General features: G+C 45.8%; 1 protein-coding gene across 3 annotated transcripts in view; it reads right to left on the bottom strand.

Moving 5' to 3' along the window:
- The window catches only part of RERE (arginine-glutamic acid dipeptide repeats), a 464,477-nt gene that overhangs the window by 290,237 nt on the left and 147,351 nt on the right, over window positions 1-26,889 (bottom strand). For all 3 annotated transcript variants that reach the window (XM_062190377.1, XM_062190375.1, XM_062190376.1), the window contains exon 2: window positions 10,914-11,379. In XM_062190377.1, coding sequence (XP_062046361.1) covers window positions 10,914-11,235 — 322 coding nt within the window. In that variant the 5' untranslated portion in view covers window positions 11,236-11,379. The remainder of the gene's footprint in view (window positions 1-10,913; window positions 11,380-26,889) is intronic.

Below are 26,889 nucleotides of genomic sequence, written 5' to 3' on the forward strand. Positions count from 1 at the left end.
GAGGATTTTAACATAACCGCAGGAAATCTCAGACCAATTAGACTCAGGATAAACATAAATCTTGTCTCTGCTGTGACTGGACTCTGTCACAGGCCCGCAGACTGAGTGTAGGATCCAGCCTGGAAATGCAAACAAAAGAACCTATTGCCTCTGCTCGTGCTCCTGGACTCATCAGTACCTCCAGGTCCCCGCCCTCCCAAAGGCTGCCAGCCTGCTTTGCAACCAACTAACAGGTGTGCCATACAACTGTGAGAGTTTTCATGATTTGTACCAGTTTATAATGGTGACATCTTAACTGATTTTCTCATTCAGTTTCCATTCCAAGTAAAAGATACGCACATGTTATTAAAAAGAAAGAAAAAAAAACCTCACAGTTTCAAAAATAGCAACATCTAGGATGGCAACTGCCTCAATGGGAAGCTTCAGTAGAAAGCTTCTTGATAGCATTTATCCTGAACTAAGCAGGGGTGGGAGGATGTGGGGAGGGCACCACGGCCTTATTCATAAGGTGTCATGCCTGCTAGAGCTCGACAGGAAACACAGAAGGAGACAACATAATACCTAAATGCTTTCGGCAATACAACACAAAAATCATTTTAACATTATTTAACTAAGTCCAATAAATCATATTTTTTAATGCTGCATAAAATACTAGGTGATGAAGGAATTTTGAGGATTTTAAGAGCAGACTGAACTGGAGGCTGGGACTGGACCCTAGAGAAACGTAGGCCAAACCTGGCCTCCAAGTCACCTCTGACCTCTATGTCTGCTCTTGCAAGCTCGGCAGGCCAAGCGTGGTCTGACAGTTTCGCCTTACAAAAAGCAGGACAGACAAGACTGTCTCAAAATTCCCATCACTTCCCCCCATCTTTTTACTAGAGTGCTTTAGAACACCAGTTTCTCTTGTTTCTCCTGACCTCACGGAGACAATAATGCTTCATGTGCAAAGAATGCACAGAATCTGAATAACTTCCTAACATACACTTAGAGGCTAATAATCATTTATTTCTTGGGCTCAAAAAAGATGAAATAAAATTCCAATATAAACAGAAGAAATAAAGAGCTAACTAATGTAATCCACAAATAAAAGCACATTATAATGCAATTAAAAGTATTTTTCCCAGCCAATCCAAAGACACACCTAAGAGAACCGGAGTCAGTCAAACCCAAGGATATCTGGCAGTAAGTTTGTCCTGCCTATCATGAGTTGACTGTGCACCCTAAGAAATTCCTATGCTGAAGTCCTCACCCTTGTACCCCAGAAACAGCGGAGCTGGAGCTGTAAGGTCCCGTGAGGTCATTATGAGGCTGCAGATAAAACTGCTGAGGTGAAGCAGAGTGGGTCCTGATGTACAAAGCGGAGAAATGGGGACACAGGAGAATGCTGTAGGAAGGGGGGGCAGAACAGAGAGGACACAGGACACAAACTCACAGGGAAAGTCAATTTATTCGAGAAGAGAAATAAATGTGCAGAGGTGGCGGAGCCCCTCTTTCCTTAATGCCCTGTGAAGACTGGAATTACGCTGCCACAAACCAAGGAACCACCAGGAGCTGGAGGACAGCCTTGGGACAGAGCCTTTCCGGGCGCCTGCAGGGGGAACATGACCCTGCCCACACAGCGATCTGCTGTGCCAGTCACTCTGTTTGCAGCACGCTGTTTGAGCAGCCCTAACAAGCCCATACACTGCCTCACTGTGCTTCCTCCCTTGTGAGACTAAGGTCTAAAGACGACTGTTCAGACAGGCAGCCGGCTCACAGGAGGTCCAGTGTGTTAAGCAAACATGTGAGATTCGATCCTCCTGGCAACAGGGACCCACTGAAAGGCTTAACAGGTTATTGCATTAGGGCTACTGAATGCAAATGAATTTGAAACAGGAGTCAAAATACATTTTTTCAAGAGCTAGGCCTAAAGCTTTCTTTATGCCAAAATTCATGATTCTTGTTACATTAAAGTAAGATTCTATAAAACAAAATTGAACACTGACCTATCCCAAAACAAAACCTCAAGAACATGCCTCTATTTGCATGTCACATCTACATAAAATTCTTCTAAATAGTCGGGACACAGACAATAAACTGCAGATCAAATAAGCCTTATTTTCAAAAAATATTTATGTCCTGGAACACCAAATGCCAGGGCTCTGTTTCGCTTTCTGTGGAGGAGGAGTGTCCTGTCTGATTGAGTGCCTCAAACAAGCTTTCTAGGACTTAAAAGAGCAAGACTCTGAAGCTGCATTTGGCATCTACGGTCATAGGCCAACCCCCAGAGAAAACCAGTAACTACGTGTCAGGGCACTTCGTCTGTTACAATGCTGGTGACTCCCCCTCCTCTTTTTTTTTTTTTTTTTTAAGATTTATTTATTTATTTGAAAGACAGAGCTACAGAGAAGCAGAGGCAGAGAGAGATATCTTCCATCCACTGGTTCACTCCCCACTTGGCCACAGTGGCCAGAGCTGAGCCAATCCAAGGCCAGGGGCCAGAAGCTTTCTCCGGGTCTCCCACGCAGGTGCAGGGGCCCAAGGACTTGGGCCATCTTCTACTGCTTTCCCAGGCCACAGCAGAGCTGGATCGGAAGTGGAGCAGCTGGGACTCAAACCAGCACCCATATGGGATGCCGCCACTGCTGGCGGTGGCTTTATCCACTATGCCACAACGTTGGCCCCTACTTTTCCTCTTTAACAGGAACATGAACACTTTCTAAAAATATTTTTTCAAAACACATATGCAGAAGACTGCTAAGAATGATACGTTTTCTCACAGTGAACAAATGAATGTAACCAGCACCACACAGCAGAACATGAGCAGACCTCTAGAGTCTGCTAGATACATCTTTCCTGGCTTCAAACATCAGAGATCAGGTGTGTCTGTTTTTCAACGTTATCTAAAAAGAATCCCATACTCTCTCACTCAATATACTTGACAGTGGTGGGCAGTTAGCCTAGCAGTTAGAAGATGGGCCCCAAGTCCCACATCACAATACCTGGGCTCTGCCCCAGCTCCAGCTGCTGACTTTCAGCTTCCTGTCAATGCGCACACTGGGAGGCAGCAGGTGGTAACTGAGTAACGGGGCTCCTGATAACCATGTGGGAGACCTGGTTTGGGTTTGGTCACCTGGGCCTTCATGGGCATTTGGGGAGTGAGCCGGGAGTGAGTCAGGTGATGAGCACACACACGTGCTTGTTCTCTCTTGATTTTAATTTTAGTTAAAGACTTATTTATTTATTTATGAATCAGACTTACAGACAAAGAGATCATCCACCCACTGATTCACTCCCCAAATGGCGGCAACAGCTGGGGTTTGGTCAGGCTGAAGCAGGAGCCAGAAGCCTCATCCAGGTCTCCCACGTGGGTGCAGGGACCTAACCACTTGGGGCCTAACCATCTTCCGCTGCTTTCCCAAGTACATCAGCAGGGGGCTGGATCAGAAGCGGAGCAGCCACATATGGGATGCCAGCACTGCAGGCAGTGGCCTTATCTGCTTTGGCAAAAACACTAGCCCCTCTCTCTAGATTTCTAAAATTTGTTATATTCTGTTTTTTTCTTTTTTTTTTTTTTAAGATTTATTTTATTTATTTGAAAGAGTTACAGATAGAGGTAGAGACAGAGAGAGAAGTCTTCCATCCTCTGGCTCACTCCCTAGATGGCTGGAATGGCCAGAGCTGCGCCGATCCAAAGCCAGAAGCCAGGAGCTTCTTCCAAGTCTCCCACGTGGGTGCAGGGGCCCTAGGACCTGGGCCATCTTCTGCTGCTTTCCCAAACCATAGCAGAGAGCTGGATCGCAAGAGGAGCAGCTGGGACTAGAACAGGTGCCCATATGGGATGCCAGCGCTTCAGGACAGGGCTTTAAGCTGCTGCGCTGGCCCCGATTTCACATTTTTTACACAATTTGTCCTAAATTGGGTGATCATCTATATTTCCTAATTGCTTTTATGCAAAGACAAATTTAAATATTAAAAAAAAACCTTCTCAGTGCTGGCATTGTGGCATGGCAATTAAATCTGCTGCCTGTGAGGCTGGTATCCCAAATGGACATCAGTTCAAGTCCCAGCTGCTCCACTTCCAATTCTGCTCCCTGCTAATGCTCCTGGGAAAGCAGCAGAAGATGGTCCAAGTGCTTTGGCCCCTGCACGCACATGTGATATCTGAAGGAAGCTCCTGGCTCCTGGCTTTGACCTGGCCCAGCCCCAGCCATTGTGGCCATTTAGAGTGAACCAGTAGGTAGAAGATCTCTCTCTCCCTCTCTCTCTTTTTTTTTTTTATTTTTTTTCCAATTTTATTTTTTTTATTTTTTTTAACTTTATTTAATGAATATAAATTTCCAGTGTACAGCTTATGGATTACAATGGCTTCCCCCTCCCATAACTTCCCTCCCACCCGCAACCCTCCCCTCTCTTTTAACTTGAATAGTTTTAAAACATGTAATTCCCTCTTTTGATTTAAACCAGATTCAAAGTTTCATTTTTGGTTATTCTAGATTTTTTCCCAGCTTCAATCCCATTTATATCAAAAGAAATTAAAACTTCAGTGTTCAATGTAAAATTAATTTAAGTTTCCAGGACAATTTTTAGTGCAAGTCCCTGGCTCCTAACAATATTGAGGAAAATTTGCAAGTCCCTGGCAGAAAATGTTTTATATCATCTAGGATTTTACAAACCACAAACTTAAAGTTCGTTGCCTTTTAAGTACAAAATTTATCTCCACAAAAAATTTATTTTGCTCTTGTTCAGGAAAGTAAGATACACAAATATTACAGACTTAAAAATCCTTAGCCCTGGGGGCTAGCATTGTGGCATAATGGATTGGAGCACCACCTGCATTGCCGGCATCCCACATGGACGCTTCTCCACTTCTGATCCAGCTCCCAGTTGGTGCACCTGTGGAAGGTGGCCCAAGTCCTTGGGTCCCTGCACCCATGTGGGAGACCTGGAAGAATCTCCTGGCTCCTGTCTTTGGTCTGGCCCAGCCCCAGCCATTGCAGCCACCTGGGGAGTATACCAGTGGGCAGAAGAGCGCGCGCTCGCGCTCTCACTCTCTCGCTCTCTCTCTGCAACTCTTTCATCTGAAGTAAAATAAATCTTTAAAAAAAAAAATTCCTGGGGCCAGCACTGTGGTGCAGTAGGCTAAGCCTCTGCCTGTGGTGCCAGCATCCTACATGGATACTGTTCATGTCCTGGCTGTTCCTCTTCCAACCCAGCTCTCTGCTAGGAGCTGGGAAAGCAGTGGAAGATGGTTCAAGTGCCTGGACTGCTGCACCCATGTGGGAGACCCAGAAGAAGCTCCTGGCTCCTGACGTTGGATGGGCCCAGATCCAGCTGTTGTGGCCATTTGGGGAGTGAACCAGCTGATGGAAGACCTTTCTGTCTCTCCCTCTCCCTCTCTAACTCTGCCTCTCAATTAAATAAATAAAATGTTTTTTAAAAAATTCCTTAGTCCTGATTTTTGCACCTCTCATATTCATGAGGGAGCTTCCTGCTATTCTAGGATGTGGGGTAAACAGGAGAGTCAAAGTTACCAGTTAATATGATAAAACACAAGAAATGGGGAGTCAGATTTAGTCACTTTAAAAAGATGTTTCCAGCCAGGAGCCAAAGGCTTCTTCCTAGTCTCCCACCTGGGTGCAGGGGCCCAAGGACTTGGGCCATCTTCTACTGATTTCCCAGGCCATAGCAGAGAGCTGCATCGGAAGGGGAGCAACCAGGACTAGAACTTGTGCCCATACGGGATGCTGGCACCACAGGCAGAGGATTAACCTACTGCGCCACAGCGCTGGCCCCTGGGGTGACTATTTTGATCACATCACTCAAGTCTGCCTTCTAATAACACCTGCTCAGAAAACTAATTCCACTTGTCTAAATTAGACTCCTTCCAAATAACTGTTAATTTACTAAAGATAATTTATTTTTCATCATACCAAGTATCATTCCAGGAAAAGTTGTTTATTCACATATTGGTTGTCTGTCTTCTTCATTAGATTGTTAGTCATCTGAGGGTAGGAAGTAAGCATTATATCCTGAGAACATGGACAAATACCTGATTTGGTATCCATGTAATAATCAATAATTAAATAACTGGATTCATCGATGAAGTAAATGACAACTCACATCAGCAGATTTCGTATGGTATACAGATGTCTCATCTCTCACAATAGAGTCTCAGTTACTACAAATATCTCTGGCTACTGTGTGAGACATGTATAGCAAGGAGTACAATTACAGGTAGGGAAACCAATTAGGGGTTTGTTTAAATTAAAGTTATTGATCATTGTGCCTGACCTAAAACTTAGCGCTGATGGTCAAAGCTTGCAAGCTGCAGCATCGATAATTAAGTGGAGGTGAAGCGATGGATGCTAATTATCCTAATTTGATCATTAATATATATATACATGTATCAAAATATTACACTGTACCTCAAAAATATGTACAATTATTATGTGTCTATAAAAACAAGTAATCTAATAAAAAAATCTAATAAAAATAAGTAATCTAATTAAAAAAAGATGTTTCCAGGGCTGGCCCTGTGGTCACCTCTGGAAACACCTGTACCTTGGTCGAGTCCCAGCTACTCTGCTTGAGATCCAGCTTCCTGTTAATGGGTGTAGTCCAAGCACTAGGCTTCCTGCCACCTACGTGGGAGACCTGGATGGAGTTCCTAGCTCCTACCTTTGGCCTGGTTCAGTTCCAGCTGCTGCGGGCATCTGGGGACTGAACCAGAAAAGGAAGATCTCCCTCTGTCGCTCCCTTCCCCTTTCTCTGTCATACTGCCATTCAAATAAAGAACAGAAAATATGTTTCCTTATTCAAACAGCAAGCAGTACTAATAGGCCAATTTTTTTTAAATCTCTCAGTATCAAGTTAATTTTTTGACCAGTTCTACCTGGATCAGGAATAAATGCATTAAACTTCCTACTTCCTAGCTGAAAATGGTAGAAAGACATTAATATGCAACCTATAGCAAATGCTAGAAATCAATACACAGAGTTAAAGCGCCCATAAGGGAAATCTGGCTGCACACAGCCGTGTAATAAATCAATTTGTTACCGTGACACTCATCTCAAAAGTAGGGTAACGGCTGATAGACAGCAAAGAAGTTGGATTAGTCACAGAATCAATATACAATAGAGTCCCACAAGGTCTTTGTTTTGTTTTTATTTTTAACAAAGCTGTTAAATCATTCACTGGGAAATAACCAACTCAAGATAGACTTCCAGAAGCACTACTATAACTTGAACATCAGTAAGCAGTAAGTAGATGCTTAAACTGCTTTCAGAAATTTATTCCACAAATATTACGGATTACATAATGTACACAAAGTAGATGGCAGGAATTCGATGATAAACAAAAACAGAGTTGCTGATCTTACGGAAGGAGGAAGACAGGTATTAATCATAAAAGAGTGGAAATGAACAGGGAAGTATTACTACTGTGGATGTCAGAAGAGACACATGATGAACAGCATGACAGCATCAATTAAGGAAATCAGACTAACTGGGGGGAGGAAACACAGTGACTCTGGGAAAAGCTGATAAAGGCTAAGAAGAAGTAAGTGTGCCTGCACACATGTGGGAGGTGTGTCAGGGGTTGGGGGATGTTTCCCAGCACGAGGCAATGGCCAGTGCAAAGGCCCTGCGTCAGGAGGCAATACGGGAAATATACGTAGCAAAGATCATTTGACTAAGCTCTAAGGACAAAACAAAGGTAATTCAGGAAATGGGAAACACAGAACAACAACCTGTTCTAACAACAGAAGACATTAAACCTTAGTTTAAAAAACTTAAATTGTACTCAATTTCTAAAACAAAACAAAACAACAACAACAAAAAAAAACCCCTATAATTCTCAGACAAAATAAGCTGCATACAGAACTGTCAGCCTTGGGCAAAGACATTCAGTTTGATTCTCAATGTCACTCTAGGAGGCGTATTCATAACTTATACTTAATCCAATATTAAAATCAATTCGGGGGCAAGCGCTGGCTCAGTGGTTAAGATGACACTTGAGGTGCGATCAGGAGGCCTAGGTTCAAGTTACAGCCCCACTTCCGACACAGCTTCCTATAAATGTGCATCTCTGGGAAGCAGAAGCTGATGTAAAAGTACTTGGGTTCCAGGCACCTGGCTTCAGCCTGGCCCAGCATCAGCCACTGCACACATCGGGCGAGTGAAGCAGCAGACAAGGGATAGTCCTTCCTTCCTCCCTCTCCCTCATGTGTGTGTGTGTGTACACATGTCTTTCAAGGAAAATGAAAATAAAAAAATATTTTATTTTATTAAAATAAAAATATTTTAAAAGAAATTCACAAGCACAAAATAATTTTAAAGTCCTACTCTACGCTTTATAACCTCAATAAAATGAAAATTAAGGATCTGATGTAGGCAGAGAGGTAGCAAGGAAGAATGGGACTGCCAGAACCCAAGACACACTTGCAAAGCCCAGACCCCAGCCCCTTCTTAGGCTACAGGCTCAGCACACCTACTCCCCATCATGCACTAGACACCATGACATTCCCAAAGGCCATCAAGTGTGCTGCGGCCCTGCCCCGCAAACTCCATCGCCTTTGATTCCTTCACTTGGAGGGAGGGAGAAGCCTGCAACAAGTCTAGCCAAGGGAGCTCCCCCTGCAACAGATCCTCCATTCAAAAACTAGTAACCCACTGAACACATCCCTCACACCACTGCAGAGGCCCGAAGTGTTTAAGATACAACCAACTGTGCAGAATCTGTGCGGCTGAGTAAGGAGAAGGTTTTTCAATACTAACAAAGGACATGATTATAGAGTTTACACAAAGAAAAAGACCAGGAGAAAAACAAAGGAGAGGGAAAAAAATTAAAAACACTCCTATCTGGGAAGCTAACCATAGTATTCTACTTCTGATTCTTCAAGTGAGTAAACCTAAAGAATGGCAGCGCTTAACATCCCTTCATTCGGAAAAACGCTATCTGGAACAGGCAGCCGAGAGATTTAATTTTAAATGCATCATCAACCACAAAATAAAACAATGAGAAGAGAATCTTCTTAGAATCAAACACCCACTGGATCTAGAAGGGGGCAAACCCCCAGCCACCGCCCTAGTCCCAAACACGGGACACCTCATGCTTTGGTGCCATGGGCTTCCCCCAAACCATGTCTGACCTTTATGACACATTTTGCTTCCAGAAAGAACATACTTTGTTCCCATTTCTCAAACGTCCTATACTTGCTGAAACAATGCCTGCCTCCCTAAGTCCAGTGCTTTATTGAGAACTTAAGAACTGCTTTGTAAATAAGCCCTGAGCAACCCCCCACCATCTTCTAAAAGTCAACAAGGGAGGATTCCTTGTCATTAGACAGAAGGTACAAAATTAATGCTTGTTGTCTCCTAAGCCCGTGGCTCGGTCCCACAAATGGAACAAACAGCAGGAGTTTGCCACATGAAAGGGGTTTCCTGAGCTGCAGGCCTCTCAGAGTCACTAATGACGGATCTGCCACGAGGGACACAGTATGGGCAGCATCTCTCACACATGTGACCATTACCACACCGGCCAAGTGCCCCCACTGACACATGAATACGATTCCATGTTGCAGATGTTGAACAGGGCAGGAGTGTAGCATGGCACCGCAGCTGGCCTGCTGACAACAATCTAAATCTCATTTGCACGTCAGACAGCTTGAATCTAGAGAAAAGGATAGCAAGTTCTCATTTTTAAGTTATCATACCGTAATCAACATCTAATGAATTCACGCTTTACAACAGGCTCTTAGTGAGCAATGTCCTTCAAACATGAATACTGACAGCTCTGTAACCTACGCATAACCACATCTCTACCTCGCCAAGCCCTCAACTTCAACAATTTATATCATATCGGTATCCCAGTTAATGTTCAATTCTGAAATTACAGTTGTGAATGCAGTTGTAAGTCTAATATCCATTATCTTTTGAAAATCAAAATCAATTCCTGTGTGGGTCAAAACACATCTGGAATTCACATGAAGTATCAAACAGCTACAGTGCTCACCATTAAAAGGACTGTACTGGGGCAATCACATAACAAAGTGAAGTCTTTTCACTCCTTTCTTGGAAAACAATCAAATCGGGTGGCTTGAATCTTTAATTTTATCTTATATTAGAAGCTTGTCACTCCTCAGCACTGTGAGTAATTCAACCAAAAAAAGCCTTCCTGACTTCTCTAAGAATAGTCTCTTAACAAACACAACACAGCAGGCCAGGAAACGCTTTGCTAGGGCCCACAGGTTCACCCCACTTGTTTCCCTGCGTCTCATCAGAAAGCTGGGTCCGTCTGCCTTCGAAAAACGCTGTAAGCTTCAAGACACTGAAGGGTCACAGCACATTTTCCAGCAAACCAAACCGTTGTTGCCTTCCTCCTTCCTCTATTATCATCGATTAGTGAGTCTGCAGTTCAATACTTTGGAAAAGGATGTTACAGGAGCAATAAACCTTGGTCTGGAGGCCACTACAAAGACCTCTCTAGCTTCCAGTCAATCCTGTTCCAACATAATATTTCCTGTTTCCAAGAATCCTAAGGTTCAGCTCCTCTCCATCATTTCCATTTAGCAGGGCCATCACAGCCTAACTCGTGATTGAAACTAAAAGGCTAAGATGAATTCAGAAAATGAAAAACACTAAGCATACGGCTAAGTGAGAGGACAAGCAGCAAGAGAAAGCAAGGAAGCGCGTAACTGCACAAGCTGGGATGGAAGAGCAAGTTAAGGCCGACACAGGCAAGAGCTGAGTAAAGCTACCTGCGCCACAGAGGGCCACTTGCTTCCTACAGGGAGTTTTCCTACCCCAAACCATGGGCCGCTCTTCTGGGTTCCAGGCATTCCTGAATAGACAAAGCAGGTACTTATGTCATCAAAATGCTGAGCTACTCCCTCAACTGCGAGCACTGTGAAGCCCCAACGTAATGCTCCTTACCTCCTGGCCGATAGACAACATCGTCCTCCGTGATGTAGGAGGTTATCTCGCCAGTATCTGTCCTTTCGTAGCGGGATTTTTTTTTCGGGGGCTTCTTTTTGTTCTTCTTGGTGGACTCCTCAGTGGTGGCGCTGTTGTCATTGTCCTCATCTTCACTGTGATCGCTCTCGGCATAATTTTTGGCTCCTCCTTCCAAGGTGCAGCTCCTCCGTGGCCTTGAGTTCTCACTCTCTCGGGCTTTGTCCCTTTTCTCTCTCTCCCGGTCCCGGTCCCGGTCCCGGTCCTTCTCCTTGTCTTTGTCTTTATCTTTGTCGGCTGTCATGATTCGCCACGTGCCTTCTTCTGTCCTCTCACGGCTAGGCCTCCGTGAAAGGTAGACAGTAAGCCTGGGCTTCAGTCTTCTGAATTTCTCACTCAATTCCAGGGAAAATCCAACCACTCCAACTACCCCAATGCTTCAAAAATGCTAGGAGAGAAAAGAGAGGGGAAGAAATCAGTTTTAACACTTCCTGAGACGCCCCTCCTAAAATAACGTTTTGTCAAACCAATCTCACATTAACTAACTCTTGCTTTAGGCCTAGCAACCTCACATAGGCCATGAGGAAAGGTAGGACAATTACTACACATTCTTCTTCACTTCAGCTAGCAAATGGCTTGGGGTTTTCTACTCCACCAGTAATGAAAAATGTTTGAGTGCGTGAAAGCAAACTAGCCTTCTATATACCAACTGTTTTCTCCTTAAGAAAAATGTAAAGTGTTCCCTAGTGGACAATATAAAATGGGAGTAATTATACCAAAGGAATTTAATAACCCATAAGATAAATTTAAAGGGGAAAGAACCTGTAGCAAAAATTATTTGGCTGAAAAATAATTTAATTAACTGTAGGAAATGTCTCAGGGTGTCAAACAGTGTACAAGCTTCAGAAAATCCTTTGTAACAAACGTCTCCAAATTCCCAGAGTGCCCTTCAAGAATAAATGTAAGATCTCACTCGGCAGAAGCAAGAGCCTCACAACAGGATGCCTTCACCTTCACTTACAGTTCAATTTCTCAACACACCACTCCAGGCATGGAGCAAGAATCATGGTCTCCCTATAGATGCAGCATCTCCACCTCAACAAAACACAACAGCTGCCAGAAACAACCTTCCAGTGTTAGGGAATATGGGGTCATTTGTATAGTCCCCCAAATTTCCACAGTTTATACATTCTCTAATGAAACTCCTCCCCAGAATCAAACTGAGCAAGACAAGTGTGAATTTTTAAGAGTTTGCAATGTAAGGAGTGAATCCCAAACTGCAACCCCACCATAGTTATTTTTTTTGTTTTGTTTTGGAAGATTTATTTATTTATTTGAAAGTCAGAGTTACAGAGAGGCAGAAGTAGAATAGAGAGGGAGATCTTCCCATCTGCTGATTCACTCCCCAGATGGCCGCAATGGCCAGGGCTGTGCCAATCTGAAGCCAAGAGCCAGGAGCTTTTTGGGGGCCTCCCACACGGTGCAGAGGCCGAAGGACTTGAGCCATCTTCTACTGCTTTCCCAGTAGAGACCTGGATCAGAAGTGGAGGAGCCGGGTCCCAAACCGGTGCCCATATAGGATGTTGGCACTGCAGGCAGCGACTTTACCTGCTACGCCACATCACCGGTCCCCAACACAGTTCTTAAAAAATTTTATAGAGGGCCAGTGTTGCGATGCAGTGGGTAAAGCCAACACCTGTAACACCAACATTCCTTAGGAGTGCTAATTGAGTCCCAGCTGCTGTGCTTCCCAGCCAGCTTCCTGCTAATGTGCCTGGGAAAACAGTGAGCACAAGATGCCCAAGTGCTTGGGCCCCTGCCACCTATGAGGGAGACAGAGATGAAGCTCCTGGATCCCGGCTTCAGCCTGGCCCCACTCAGCGCCGCGGCCATTTGGGGAGCGAACCAGTGGATAGAAGACTTCAGTATACCTTTCTCTGTCTCTGCCCTTCATTCTCTGTAACTGACTTTCAAATAAATAAGTTAAAAAGCTGATATTGGCCGGCGCCGTGGCTCAACAGGCTAATCCTCCACCTTGCGGCGCCGGCACACCGGGTTCTAGTCCCGGTCGGGGCACCGATCCTGTCCCGGTTGCCCCTCTTCCCGGCCAGCTCTCTGCTGTGGCCAGGGAGTGCAGTGGAGGATGGCCCAAGTGTTTGGGCTCTGCACCCCATGGGAGACCAGGAGAAGCACCTGGCTCCTGCCATTGGAACAGCGCGGTGCGCCGGCCGCAGCGCGCTACCGCGGCGGCCATTGGAGGGTGAACCAACGGCAAGGGAAGACCTTTCTCTCTGTCTCTCTCTCTCTCACTGTCCACTCTGCCTGTCAAAAATAAAAAAAAATAAATAAATAAAATTTTAAAAAGCTGATATTATTTAAAAATTTATAGCAGTGAAAAAGGTATCTTGTTTAACAAGTCAGTTTGGAATACCTAATAGCCACTGATTTATCATCTTCCCTGATACTCCATCTCACATTCTTATCAAACACTGTCAAAGTGCCAGGTGCCCAGAATTAAAAAATACAATTACAGAAGCATGCATGGTCCTTGCCTTCAATGTTCAAATGCAACAAAAGGAGGCAACGATCAATCTGAGAACCATCTGCTGCTCATACTGTGAGGGCCAGACAGGGACAGCACATGCAAACAAACAAAAGAGGCATCCTCTCCACTCAGACAACAACAAACAAATCAGCCTGAAATTACATGCCTCAGATGTCGAGAAAATTCTCTCTGGTCAGGCCAAAACCACAAAAATTATCACGCACTCTCTCGAAAGCTCTAAGATCAAACTTGAAGCAGAAAAGACCTCCTCCCAAGCATGTCAAATAGCCTTAGGAATTCAGGAAAATGAAAAATGTTAACAACCATCTTTATGAGACAGGCTGAAGAGGGAGCATTGATACCAGCAGTCTATAGCAAGGCCAGAAGGTTGAAAGCTTGTAGCACAAATCTAGATTACTCAAATCTACATATGAAATAAGCTTTTGGGGCCAACACTGCCTGCAGTGCCAGCATCCCATATGGGTACTCCTCTTCAGATCCAGCTCCCTGCTAATGCGCCTGGGAAAGCAGTGAAGGATGGACCAGTCCTTGGTCCCTGCAACCATGTGGAAGACCCAGAAGAAGCTCCTGGCTCCTGGCTTTGGACTGGCCCAGCTCCAGCCATTGTAACCATTTGGGGAGTGAACCAGCAGACGGAAGATTGTCTGCCTGTCTCTCTCTCTGCCTTTCAAATATATAAATCTTCTTTTAAAAAATTTCAATTTTCTGAATGCATTTCAAGAAAAAGAAAGATTATCCTAGTGCCTATAGAAGTTCTGCCCAGATGAGTCACCTGCTAAAAAGACAAATAATAAAACTCCCAGGTATAAAACTCCTCAGAAGTAGTTCTCAGGCCACCTGAGTTCTTAATTTTAAAATTTTTATTTATTTATGAGATGAGGTGGGTACATGGCACAGAGACAGAAGCAGAGAGATCTCCATTTACTGGTTCACTCCCCAAATGCCCACAACAGCCAGGACTGCAGCACAAGGGTTAGCAGTTGGAAATACACGAAGAGGTATATGACTTTCTCCACCAGCTTTAGGCTGAGAGTAAGAACAAGCCCTCATGCCAGAAAGAAAACCAGCAGCTGACACAGCTGTCAAAAAAGCATTCCTTCTCGACACTGAAAATGTACCAAGGTCTACTGAGAGTCCAAATAAACGAGGCTCTCTGGCCGAAACCCCTCCTCTGAGCTGCAGTTGAGGACAGCAGGAAAAGATCACTCTCCCTAGGGTTAACAATGTAACTGCTCCAGAAAATATGAGGGAAAAAATGTTATTTCAGCACTCAAAGAAGAAGAAATAACAAATGCAAACTGTACACTCAACATTACTCACTACAAAATCATATACTGTTTCTATTTAGAAAGAAAACAGTTGTTTCTGCCAACAAGACTGAACAAGAAAAATTCAAAAAACAATAGAAGATATCCACAAAATGAAAGCCGGTATACTGTGAGTGCCTGTATAAATATATAATGAATGTTCTTAGCCATCTGAAAAATAGCTGCATTTATATAATGAATATATAATATATGCTATGGTTTAGAAATTGGTCCAAATGCCCATGTAATTCAGACTTAGCCCCAGGGGCACATTGTGGGAACAGCAGGTTAAGCACCCATCTGGGACACCCACAGAACAGAGTGTTGTTTTGAGTCCCAGCTACTTCAATTCCAATTCACTTTCTGTTAATGCATCCTGGGAGGCAATACATGACGGCTCAAGTGCTTGGGCCCCTGCCATCCAAGTTAGAGTCCTGGATAGAGTTTCTGGCTCCTAGCTTTGGCTTGGTCCAGCTCCAGTTGTTGCAGGTATTTGAGGAGTAAACTAGTGTATGAAGAATAACAACTCTTTCTTTCTCTCTCTAAGTAAATGCAAATAATAAATAGGTAAAAAACAAAAGACTTAGCCCCCACATGGTGCTATTGGAAGGTGGTAGAACTTTCAAAAGGTAGGCCTACTGGGCAGTGCTCAGGTCACTGAGGCAGTGCCCTGAGAAGATAATCTCTTGTGACCACTTGAGTTCTTTATTTTTTTAAAAAAAGATTTTATTTATTTGAGATGCAGAGTTAGAGGGAGAGAGAGGGAAGGAGAGGGGGGGGGAGGGAGAGGGGGAGAGAGAGAGAGGGAGAGAGAGAGAGAGAGAGAGGGAGAGAGAGAGAGAGAGGTCTTCCATTTGCTGGTTTACTCCCCCAATGGCCACTAACAGCCAGAGCTAAGCCAATCTGAAGCCAAGAGCCAGGAGCTGCTTCTGGATTTCCCACGTGGGTGCATGGGCCCAAGCATTTGGGCCATTTTCTACTGCTTTCCTAGGCCACAGAGAGCTGGATCAGAAGAGGAGTAACCAGTACTAGAACCAACGCCCATATGGGATGACCTGCTATGCCACAGAGCCAGGCCCAAGTTCTTTACTTTTTTTTTTTTTAAAGATTTATTTATTTGAAAGGCAGAGTTACAGAGAGAGAGAGAGAGAGGTGTCTCCCATCCACTGGTTCACTCCCTAGATGACTATAATGGCCAGAGCTGGGCCAATCCAAAGCCAGGAGCCAGGAGCTTCTTCAGGGTCTCCCGTGCAGGTGCAGGGGCCCAAATATTTGGGCCATCATCCTCTTCTGCTTCCCAGGCCACAGCAGAGAGCTGCATCTGAAGTGGAGCAGCTGGGAACCGAACCGGTGCCCATATGGGATGCCAGCACAGCAGGTAGTGGCTTTACCCACTACACCACAGCGCTGGGCCCCGAGTTGTTTATTTTTAAAATTTTATGTTTTTATGGGATTGGGGGAGTCCCCTCTGCCATGGAGATGCAATGTGGAGATAGAGATCTTCCATCCACAGGTACTCACAAAAGTCAAGGCTGAGCCAAGTCAAAGCCAGGAATACAGATCTTATGAGATCTGGGTCTCCCACATGAATAGTAGGGACCCAAGTACCTGGGCCATCACCACTACCTCTCAGAGTACACATTAGCAGGAAGCTGGAAAGAAAAGCAGAGCCTGGATTCAAATCCAAGTACTCTGCTACGGGATGCCAACATCCCAAGTGCTATCCTAACCACTGCACCAAACACCTGACCTTGAGTTCTTGATAGAAGGTTGTTATAGAAGCCTGACTTGGTGTGATGTCTCTCTCCACTTCAGGCTCAAGATGTGACCACCCACTCCAACACCTGTTTCCACCACTGCCTGCCTGCCCCCACTCTCCTCCTACCATCCTCACCAGAGGCCCACCCTATGGGTCCACCTAATCTAGGACTCTAACCTCCAAAACTGTGAATAAAATAAACCTCTTTCCTTTGCAAGTGGCTTGTCTCAGGTTGTAGTAATGAAGAGTGAGTAATACACTCCGTGATGAATATTTATTTACAACACATATTTATATAGCCACTTTCAAATAACTAAGAACACCAATAACCCAAAACAAAAGTCAATCCAATAACCACTTACACAGGCTTTAAAATAAAGCTCCGTAGGGACACACATTTTCACTCTGCATTTCAACAGAACCCATCATAGTTGTTCTGGGCACAGAGCAATAATGAGATATTTGATGAGAGGCCCACAGAGGCATCACATGGCACAGAGAAGAACAGCCATGTCAAGCTGCTAGGAAAGAGCCACAGAGCAGACAACCAAGGGTCCTTACAGCTGCCCGAGGCTTGCAGAGCAGGTCCCGCATTTCAATGTTTCAGCAGCTCTGTGAAGGGAGCCAGAGCTGTCATCCTCTCTACAGACTACAAGACCATCTATCTGCACAAGGCCATGCTGCCAATGAGTACAAAAAGAGGGTTCTAGAGCTGCTCTTAGGAGGCTAAGTCTTCAAGGGCCTGCGTAGGATTTGCTGCTACCAGCGGGTGGGGCCAGCTCTCCAGCTCTCCACAGGCACCAACTTTCCCTGTGCCTACCTCTCCACGCAGCTCATTTGCACAGATTTAGGAAACACCTCCTCCTGTCCTCCCAACCCTCCCCTCAAACAGAAGTTACTTCTCTCTGGAAAGAGCCAAAAACATCTATGCCTACAATGTTCAATGCAGCGAAGTAGGAAACACAGCATAACTTCAACCAATAACTAAAAGAAGAAAACCTGATCTAGAATCAGATTTGAAACAAGCATCATCTACTCAGTGGACAAGGTCTATATGCTACTTAGCTAAGTGCTGGGAAACACAAAATCCTGCCCTGGTGGAGCCTATGTTCTAGCCAGTGGAGAGAGCCCATAAATAAAAGGGATTTTCTTTTTTTAAAAAAGAATTTTTTTTTTTACTTGAAATGCAGAGTGTGTGTGTGTGAGAGAGAGAGAGAAAGAGGGATCTTCCATCTGCTGGTTCACTCCCCAAACGGCCCCAATGGCAGGGACTGAGTCAGGCTGAAGCCAGGAACCAGGGCTTCTCCCAGGTCTCCCACATGGTTGCAGGGTACACTTGGGGCATCTTTTGCTGCTTTCCCAGGTGCGTTAACAGGGAGCTGGATCTGAAATGGAGCAGCTGGGATTCAAACTGGTGCCTATGTGGGATGTTGGCATCGCAGCTGGTGGCTTTATCAGCTGTACCACAACAGCAGCCGCAAAAAGGATTTTGTAGATAGATAGATACACACACACACACACACACAGCCTATGAACAAAGGGATCTTACAGACACACACACATACAAAGCCTATAAATAAAAGGGATCTCTTTTTTAAGATTTATTTATTTATTTGAAAGGCAGAGTCGCAGAGAGAGAGAGAGAGATAGTGATAGTGTCTTCTATCCATTGGTTCATTCCCAAATGGCCACAACAGCCAGAGCTGGGCCCATCTGAAGCCAAGAGCCAGGAGCTTCTTCCAGGGCCCCGACCCATGTGGGAGACCCAGAAGAAGCTCCTGGCTCCTGGCTTCGTATTGGCACAGTTTTAGCTGTTGCATACAATTGGGGAGTAAACCAGCGGATGGAAGACCTCTCTCTCTGCCTCTCCTTCTCTCTCTTTCAAGTAAATAAATAAATCTTCTTTAAAAATGCACATAAACACAGTCTCTCTCTCTCTCTCTCGCTCTCTCTCTCACAGTCTTCAAAAAGTTCATGGAAAATATATATTATGAAAAAAAGTTTGGGCCAGCGCCGTGGCTTAACAGGCTAATCTTCCGCCTTGTGGCGACAGCACACCAGGTTCTAGTCCCAGTTGGGGCGCCGGATTCTATCCCGGTTGCCCCTCTTCCAGGCCAGCTCTCTGCTATGGCCCAACTCCTTGGGCCCTACACCCGCATGGGAGACCAGGAGAAGCACCTGGCTCCTGGAACGCCAAAAAGGAAGACCTTTCTCTCTGTCTCACTATCCACTCGGAAGGAAGGAAGGAAGGAAGGAGGGAGGGAGGGAGGGAGGGAGGGAGGGAGGAGGGAGGAAGGGAAGGAGGGGGAGGGAGGGAGGGGGAGAGAGGGAGGGAGGGAAGGGAAGGGAAAGGAAAGGAAAGAAAGGAAGGAAAAGAAAGGAAAGGAAAGAAAGGAAATAAAGGAAGGAAGGAAGGAAGGAAGGAAGGAAGGAAGGAAGGAAGGAAGGAAGGAAGGAAGAAAGAAAGAAAGAAAGAAAGAAAGAAAGAAAGAAAGAAAGAAAGAAAGAAAGAAAGAGTGAGTTTGGATTCCAAAATGTTTTTATTTTAGAAAAACCTTACTAAAAATAATTATAAAAATGCTTTTAGAAATTGAACGTGTAAAATACAATTGACTTTAAATTAAAAATAAAACAAAAATCCCACCCACACCCAAAATGTTTTATTACAAATAAATATATCTCCGGCCGGTGCTGCGGCTCAACAGGCTAATCCTCCACCTTGCGGCGCCGGCACACCAGGTTCTAGTCCCGGTCGGGGCACCGGATTCTGTCCCGGTTGCCCCTCTTCCAGGCCAGCTCTCTGCTGTGGCCAGGGAGTGCAGTGGAGGATGGCCCAGGTCCTTGGGCCCTGCACCCCATGGGAGACCAGGAGAAGCACCTGGCTCCTGCCATTGGATCAACGCGGTACGCCGGCCACAGCGCGCCAGCCGTGCGGCCATTGGAGGGTGAACCAACGGCAAGGGAAGACCTTTCTCTCTCTCTCTCACTGTCCACTCTGTCAATAAATAAATAAATAAATAAATATATCTCTTAATTTCCACTTTTCCATGAACTCTTTGAAATACTTCATATATGAAAAGTTCCTAAGTGGGGGAGTGAATGGGGATAGGAAGTGTGGGAGGAGCCAATTTTAAACAAGCCGGTCAGGGAAAGCCTCGGGAGGTCACTCTGACCCTGATGAGTGAGGGGTTCGAGAGGAAGCCACAGGGACAGGAGAGCAGAGAAATAAATGCACACAGTTAAGGCAGGAGTGAGCCCGGCACAGGAGGCCAGAGGGCTGGAGTGGCTGGGAAGAGGGAGTGGTCTGAGATGAGTTTAGAAAAGTGAAGGGACAAGGGTACTAGGGCACGGAGCCTCTCAGGCCTTGGAGGCCAGTGGAAGGACCTTGGCTTCTAGTGAAGTGACAGGAAATGATCGAAATGACACTGCAGCTAATACATGATCTGACTTCGGATTATTGAAGGTCACTCCGGTCACTGAGAAGCCCCCTGAAGGACAGCAGGGCTGCAGCACAAAGCCTAGAGAGGGAAGAGGCTCACTGCAGTGTCCCAGGGAAGAGCAAAGTCTAACTTTCTATGGGATTCTGTTCAATTGTTTTTGAGAGGCAGAGAGCCGGAAACAGAGAAACTCCCATCTATTGGCTCACTCACCAAATGACTGGAGCAACTGGGCTGGACAATACTGAAACCAGGAGCCAGGAACACAATCCAGGTCTCCCATGTGTGGAGCAAGAGACCCAATTACTCCAGGCATCACCTGCTGCCTGCCAGGGTCTACACTGGCAGAAAGCCCGAGTCAGAACCTAGAACTGGGACTCAACTCAAACTCAGTCCAATGTGGGATACAGAAGTCCTAAACCAGCATTTTAATTGTTAGACCAAACATCCACCCCTCTATGTATTGTTACGGTAAGAGGCAAGTAAGATATACTGATAACCAAGAAGTAAGCCATGAGAGAAAAAAGAACGAGGTCAACAAATCTGGCCTTAGTAACTGAAAGATAAAACTGTCGCTACCTGAGTTTTGGAGGGAAGACCAGGAACTCAGGTATAAATGTGACAAGTGTGAGAACCACATGACGATTTACGTGGGTACATTACTACTAAAAATTAGTTTTTAATTTATTTTTTTAAAGCCATGAGACTGAGTGAGACCACAAGGAATTCAGGGCAAATAATTTTTGATACAAATTTTTAAAACTCATAAAAACGTTTATCACTCATGCTTGAGTGGAGAGGATATACAAAACAGACTACATTCCCAAAAACAGTACCTCTAAGGCTCAGTAACATAAAAGCAGTGTATTCCTCTTACTGTCTTTCTGATTATCAGACTGTATTTCATCATTTTGTTGTAATTATAAACAATTTGGTCAGCTGGCTTATTTCACTGTCATCTCATCAGTTTCTGGGTCTCCAACAGCCAGTGAAGGAGAACTACGGCTCGACTTCATCACTTCAGCCTCTACACAAGTTACTTAACCTCTTCCAAAGGAAGCCAACAGCCGCCCACCAACAGCCCACACCACTCCTCGGAACCACTTCACAGCAACTGCCAGCGATTCACTGGTGCTCAGGGTCCAAATCTCATCTAAGAAAAGCACTTGAAAACCAGAAACAGGGGCTGGTGCTGTGGCGTAGAAAGTTAAACCTCGGCGCATCCGGCCGTTGCGGCCAATTCCCTGTTAATGTGCCTGGGAAGGTAGTGGAAGATGACCCAAGTGCTTGGGCCCCTGCACCCACGTGGGGGACCCGGATGAAGCTCCTGGCTCCTGGCTTCAGCCTGGCCCAGCCCCAACTGTTGTAGTCACATCTGGGGAGTGAACAACAATGGAAGTTCTCTCTCTCTCTCTCTCTCTCTCTCTCTAACTCTGCCTTTCAAATAAATAAATCTTCTTTAAAAAACTAAAAAACAAACAAAAGCTTCCTGTTCCTACTTGGGTTTGACCCAATGACAGGACAGGGAACACTGAACTGAGTCACCCGGATGTGAATTCTTGACACTGCCATGTGCCACACTGTCTTAAGCATCAGATACTCAAGTTTACTACATGACAGGGACAGCACTTGGCTACTTCACAGAGCTGCTGGTTAAGAACAAAGTGCACTGTTATGCAAATGCGCTTGCACAACACAAAGTGCTTCATCATGTAAACCACCAGTGCAGTCATGACCTATCTATTACAGCAGATGACGCCCAGTGCACTGCGCTATGCACGGTGCAAACACAGGCAGCCGAAACATCAACGGTATCCTCAAGAAGTTATCTATCCGACTGCATAATTGAAATCCGAGCTGTGAAGAGTTAACTACCCTCTTGGATCGTGTAAAACTCACTGACCAGGGAAACCACCTCTCAAGCTCTCATCACCTCAGCTGCTCAAGTCAGACTCACCTAAGACAGTGAGTAAAGTGCTAGACATTCTTCAGCCAACCAGCAGGCCTTTTTAAAAAAAAAAAAATATATTTATTTGGAAAGTAAACTATGGGGGAGGAGGGAGAGCAGAGAAAAGAAAAAAAGAAAGAAAATAAAAAGGAGATGGAAAGGGAACCATCTGTTGGGTTCCCTCCCAAAATGGCAGCAACTGCTAGGGCTGGATCAGGCTGAAGCCAGGAGCCTGGAGCTCCAGTCTCCCATGTAGCTGGCAGCAACCCAAGCACGTGGGCCATCGACCACTGCCTCCCAGACACATCAGAAAGAAGCTGGACTGGAAGCACAGAGCAGTCAGACTCGGACCAGGCTCATATGGGAATCAGGTGTCCCAAATGCTGTCTTAAACCACTGTGCCACAGCACTGACTCCAGGCACACCAATAATTATTAATTATAAAATGAACAATGGGGCCAGCGCCATGGCTTAACAGGCTAATCCTCTGCCTTGCGGCGCCGGCACACCAGGTTCTAGTCCCGGTTGGGGCGCCGGATTCTATCCTGGTTGCCCCTCTTCCAGGCCAGCTCTCTGCTATGGCCCGGGAAGGCAGTGGAGGATGGCCCAAGTGCTTGGGCCCTGCACCCACATGGGAGACCAGGAGAAGCACCTGGCTCCTGCCTTCGGATCAGCAAGATGCACCGGCCACAGCGGCTATTGGAGGGTGAACCAACGGCAAAAGGAAGACCTTTCTCTCTGTCTCTCTCTCTCTCTATCCACTCTGCCTGTCAAAAAAAATAAATAAATAAATAAATAAAATGAACAATGGGTGAAGCCTCTGTCTGCAGTGCCGGCATCCATATGGGTGCCAGTTCGGGTCCTGGCTGCTCCACTTCCAATCCAGCTCTCTGCTATGGCCTGGGAAAGTAGCAGAAGATGGTCCAAGTGCTTGGGCCCCTGTACCCACGTGGAAGAACTAGAAGAAGCACTTGGCTCCTGGCTTTGGATCGGCGCGGCTCCGGCCGTTGCGGCCAATTGGGGAGTGAACCAGCAGATGGAAGACCACTCTCTCTCTCTGCCTCTCCTTCTCTCTGTGTGTAACTCTTTCAAATAAAATAATAAATCTTTTAAAAAATAAGAAGGAGAAGAAGAAGTGAAGCAGCCGGGACTTGGCCCAGAACTCCTCAAGCACTGACCTGAACCACTGGCCTGTAACGCCAGTCCCAGGTCAGGCTGCTCTTGCAGTCTACCAAACACATAACGAGTATCTGTATAATTCATCCACTGTTCCAACTGAATTGTAACTTGTCTCATTCAATTCATCATCATCGCTCACACACATTAATGCAACAGCTTTCTGATCAGTCTCTGTGGCTATAAAATTCTGTGTGCTTTGTCTTTCTTCCAGTCTCTGCTCCAATGCAGCCAGCCAGGCTATCTGACTGACAGCCACTACTTTTTCTCAGCTTTACTGAGATGAAATTCACATCCTGTACCACTCACCATTTAAAGCAGCCAGTCTGATGCACACTGCTCTTCTCAAAGATTACCGACATCGTCATGTCCTTGCTGCCTCTGTACCTCTCTAGTTCACTTCTCCCCTACTGTTCCCCCTCCTCCGCCCATCTGGAGGGCTGGGCCACCTCAGCCCCTGGAACCCATCTGCACAAAACACTCCTACCTCTCCCATCTGCCTAACTTCTCACCCTCAAGGTCTCAGTTATTTCTGTTCTCTAATCCCAGAAAGCCTCCTTACCTACCCCAAGTCCAGCCTCTCATTTTGCCAATAAAATGGTCACCATCGACCCCACTGTTGCTACCTGTGTCACTTCTCCAAACACTACAGTCTGTGAGGACAATGACCACACCGGTCACGTTCTAGTCAGTGCAACAACTGCCATTACAATGATGTCCTCTCTGTACCAAACCCGCTGGAGAGCTTTCGTCCTCACCCGCCCTCAGGGCTGGCCACACACCCTCCTCCTGTTCTGCCCAGCCTCCCTGCTCCTCTGCATCTGGTCCTGGGCCAGCCTTGCCCCGGCACCGTCTGGAGCTCTCTTCTCAGCCTCTCTGGTCACTCACACACACAGGTGAACACAAGCGCGTGTCTACCAGTCTTCTCACTCAGCTCCAACCACCCACCTGAGGGCTCCTTTTGGATTCCTCAGGGTACCCGGACATATCCAAACCAAAGGTATTCTCTGCTCCCAGGTCAGCTGTCTTCCAGCGCCCCAGGCCACTCAGTTATGCAAGCTGGCACCTTCAAGACTCTTTTCTTTAATCCCTGTATCCTATCAACAAATCCTGTCAACAAATCCTTGTAAATTTCTCTCAAGATCATCTACCTCCAACACCACCATCTTAGTTTAAGCTACCAGTATGTCCTGAGCATTTCTCTCAAAATCCACCCCTTCAGACGCTACACTCCTTTCTATACTGCAGCCCAGATGGTGACATCACGGCAACCGTCACCTTCCAACACCTCAGCGACCCCCACTCTGACAGGTAAATACCCAAACCCCTACTGTGCTCTGGTCTCATCTCACACCACTCTTCCGCACCCTCTGTCCAACACAGTAACCTGCTCAGGTCCCTGAACACACCACACTGCCGTCTACCCGGAGCTGCGCCCTCTTCTGGCCTAGGAAGCGCTTACTCTTCCTTCAGGTCACAGCTCAAGTTCAACAGCAACTTCCTCAGGACGGCCTTTCCTGCGCAGAATGACCAAGGGGAACTCCTCTCACCGCACCTTGCACAACTGTAACCCCACAGCCGTTTGTGCACACTGATTAGCTCCTGCTCCACCTTCAAGCTGGACGCTCCACGAGGGGCTGGCCCTGGACTGGTTTTGCCCTCTGTTGTTTCTCAGTTCCTAATTCACATACAGATGAGTAATAAATTACTTTTTCTTCCTTCTCTCCCTCTCACACAGCCAGATCAATAAAGAGGGCACTGTGATGAGACCTTTATTTGGGAAGGAAAATATTTCATGAATCAATAACTTGAAGTGGTGCCTGAGCAGAGCAAGCAGCAACAAAGAGACGGAGAAGACCCCAGGCCGGAGGAGCTTCACTTCCCAGGGCGCTCAATTTGGAACAGCAGGCGTGAGAAGACACAGGAGGAAAGCAGCAGGACGTGCTGAGGTCCAGGGGATGGGACAAATCATGGGAGCCCCCCAAAATAAAGCAGGTAACACTCACTGGGCACCTACTATGCACTAGGCACTTCACAAGTGTTAACCCACTTAATCTTCAATCTGTGACAAGGGTGACAGAATAACTTATCGTCCAAACACAAACACACCTGGGAATGAAAACAGACATCAGTAATTATGCAAGAAAAAAACATGAAAACCAGGTGGTATGATCATCCTAACCACAACCCTATCCAGAAGGTACTATTGCTACATACATTTTACCAATGCCGAAGTCAGCACACAAGGCTGAGCAAACCAATCAGAAGTACAAAGCTTTGTGTTAGATCTAGGATACGATCCCGTCTCTACTTCCAAAGCCTATACTCTTAACCACAAAGCTATCCTGCCTTAAATTACTTGGCCTGAAAAGCTAAGTTACTCAATATAATAGGCGGGCAAACAGTGCCTTTGCAGCTATTGAGATGAACCACCACTTAGAGAACGTTCGTCTAGTCTGGCAGTAGGAGATATTTCCCATCAAGAATTATCAATGTCATTACAAACAAGTTTGCTCTCAAATCCACTGTCTCTGAAAGCCAGGGATCTGAAGCACTGCTGCCTTTGCCAGCTCTGCATCTACTGTATCTCAAGAAAAGCTTCCACGTTTCCCTTTAGGAACAACAACATCAACAAAATGGTCCATGTGTGGAAGACCCAAGTGAGCAGTCCACCGTGCTGGGCCTGGCCAGAGAAGCAGCTGCAGCCAGGGCCAGCAAGGAAACCAGCAAACTGAAGAGACCTGCTCAGCTGCTCCGCTACTTGCAAAGGGAAACCCATTTTCTCTTTCTGCTCCCTTTCATATCCACGTGCCTGGGAAAGGATGTGTAATGACTTCTGCTCTGGACAGGGAAATGTCACTCAAATGCTTGTATTCAACTGCGTAAGAAGTAAGGCTCTCATGAAGAGAGTGCTGCGCAGAACACTCAGAACATGCCAGAAAATCACTGACAAAGCCACAAGGTGACACTGAACTATGGAGTCAGCAGATTGCAAACTCATGCAGAAATAAAACTGTTTTTCTCTAAAACTGATGTGGTACTGACAGCAGTTTTTCCACACTGTGGAATTTCTTGCATCTGAGCAAATCTACTATATAACAAGCCGCCTACAAGGACCGCGCACAATTCTCATCTGAGGCTGTCAACAAACATTAAACACAAGTAATTGTGCCAAGAGCTTCTACGCTCCTTCCCAGAACCCATGGCTGACGGAAGGAACAAAAACAGCCCAGGATGGGAGGTGCAGGTCCTGCTCCCAGAGCAGCCGTGTGGCCTCAGGGCACGAGGACATGCAGGAGGGACCCTTCCTCACACAGGGGCTCACCTTCTCCTCTCCTGGAGAAGCTGTGGGGGACTGAGAATGATGAACTCTGACAAATACGACATCATTTCTTCCCAAAAGACCTAAGCATAACAAAACATGGGACAGACATGTTTCCCACAGAGGGTGGGAAAGTACCAAGTACAGAACTCTAGGTTACTATTAACAACCCAATTAAAATTAAATAAGAAACAATACATTATCTTTACTATTTCAGGCAGGAATTCTCAAAGATCAAATGCTCCAGGTTTTCCAAAAAATCCCAAGCACTAAATTTTAGAGATCACAGGAATCCATTCTCACAAGCAGTTACTTTCCTATGCTTGTAAGTGTGAAGCTTTTGTCAATTATATACAGAATTTTTGCCCTGTACATCTGCTTGCAGCTGTATCTCTTCTACAGGGTTGGTTAATGGAAATTCATCACTCAGAAATACAACTATC

Source organism: Lepus europaeus, chromosome 5 (genome assembly GCF_033115175.1).
Source record: "Lepus europaeus isolate LE1 chromosome 5, mLepTim1.pri, whole genome shotgun sequence".
NCBI lineage: Eukaryota > Metazoa > Chordata > Mammalia > Lagomorpha > Leporidae > Lepus > Lepus europaeus.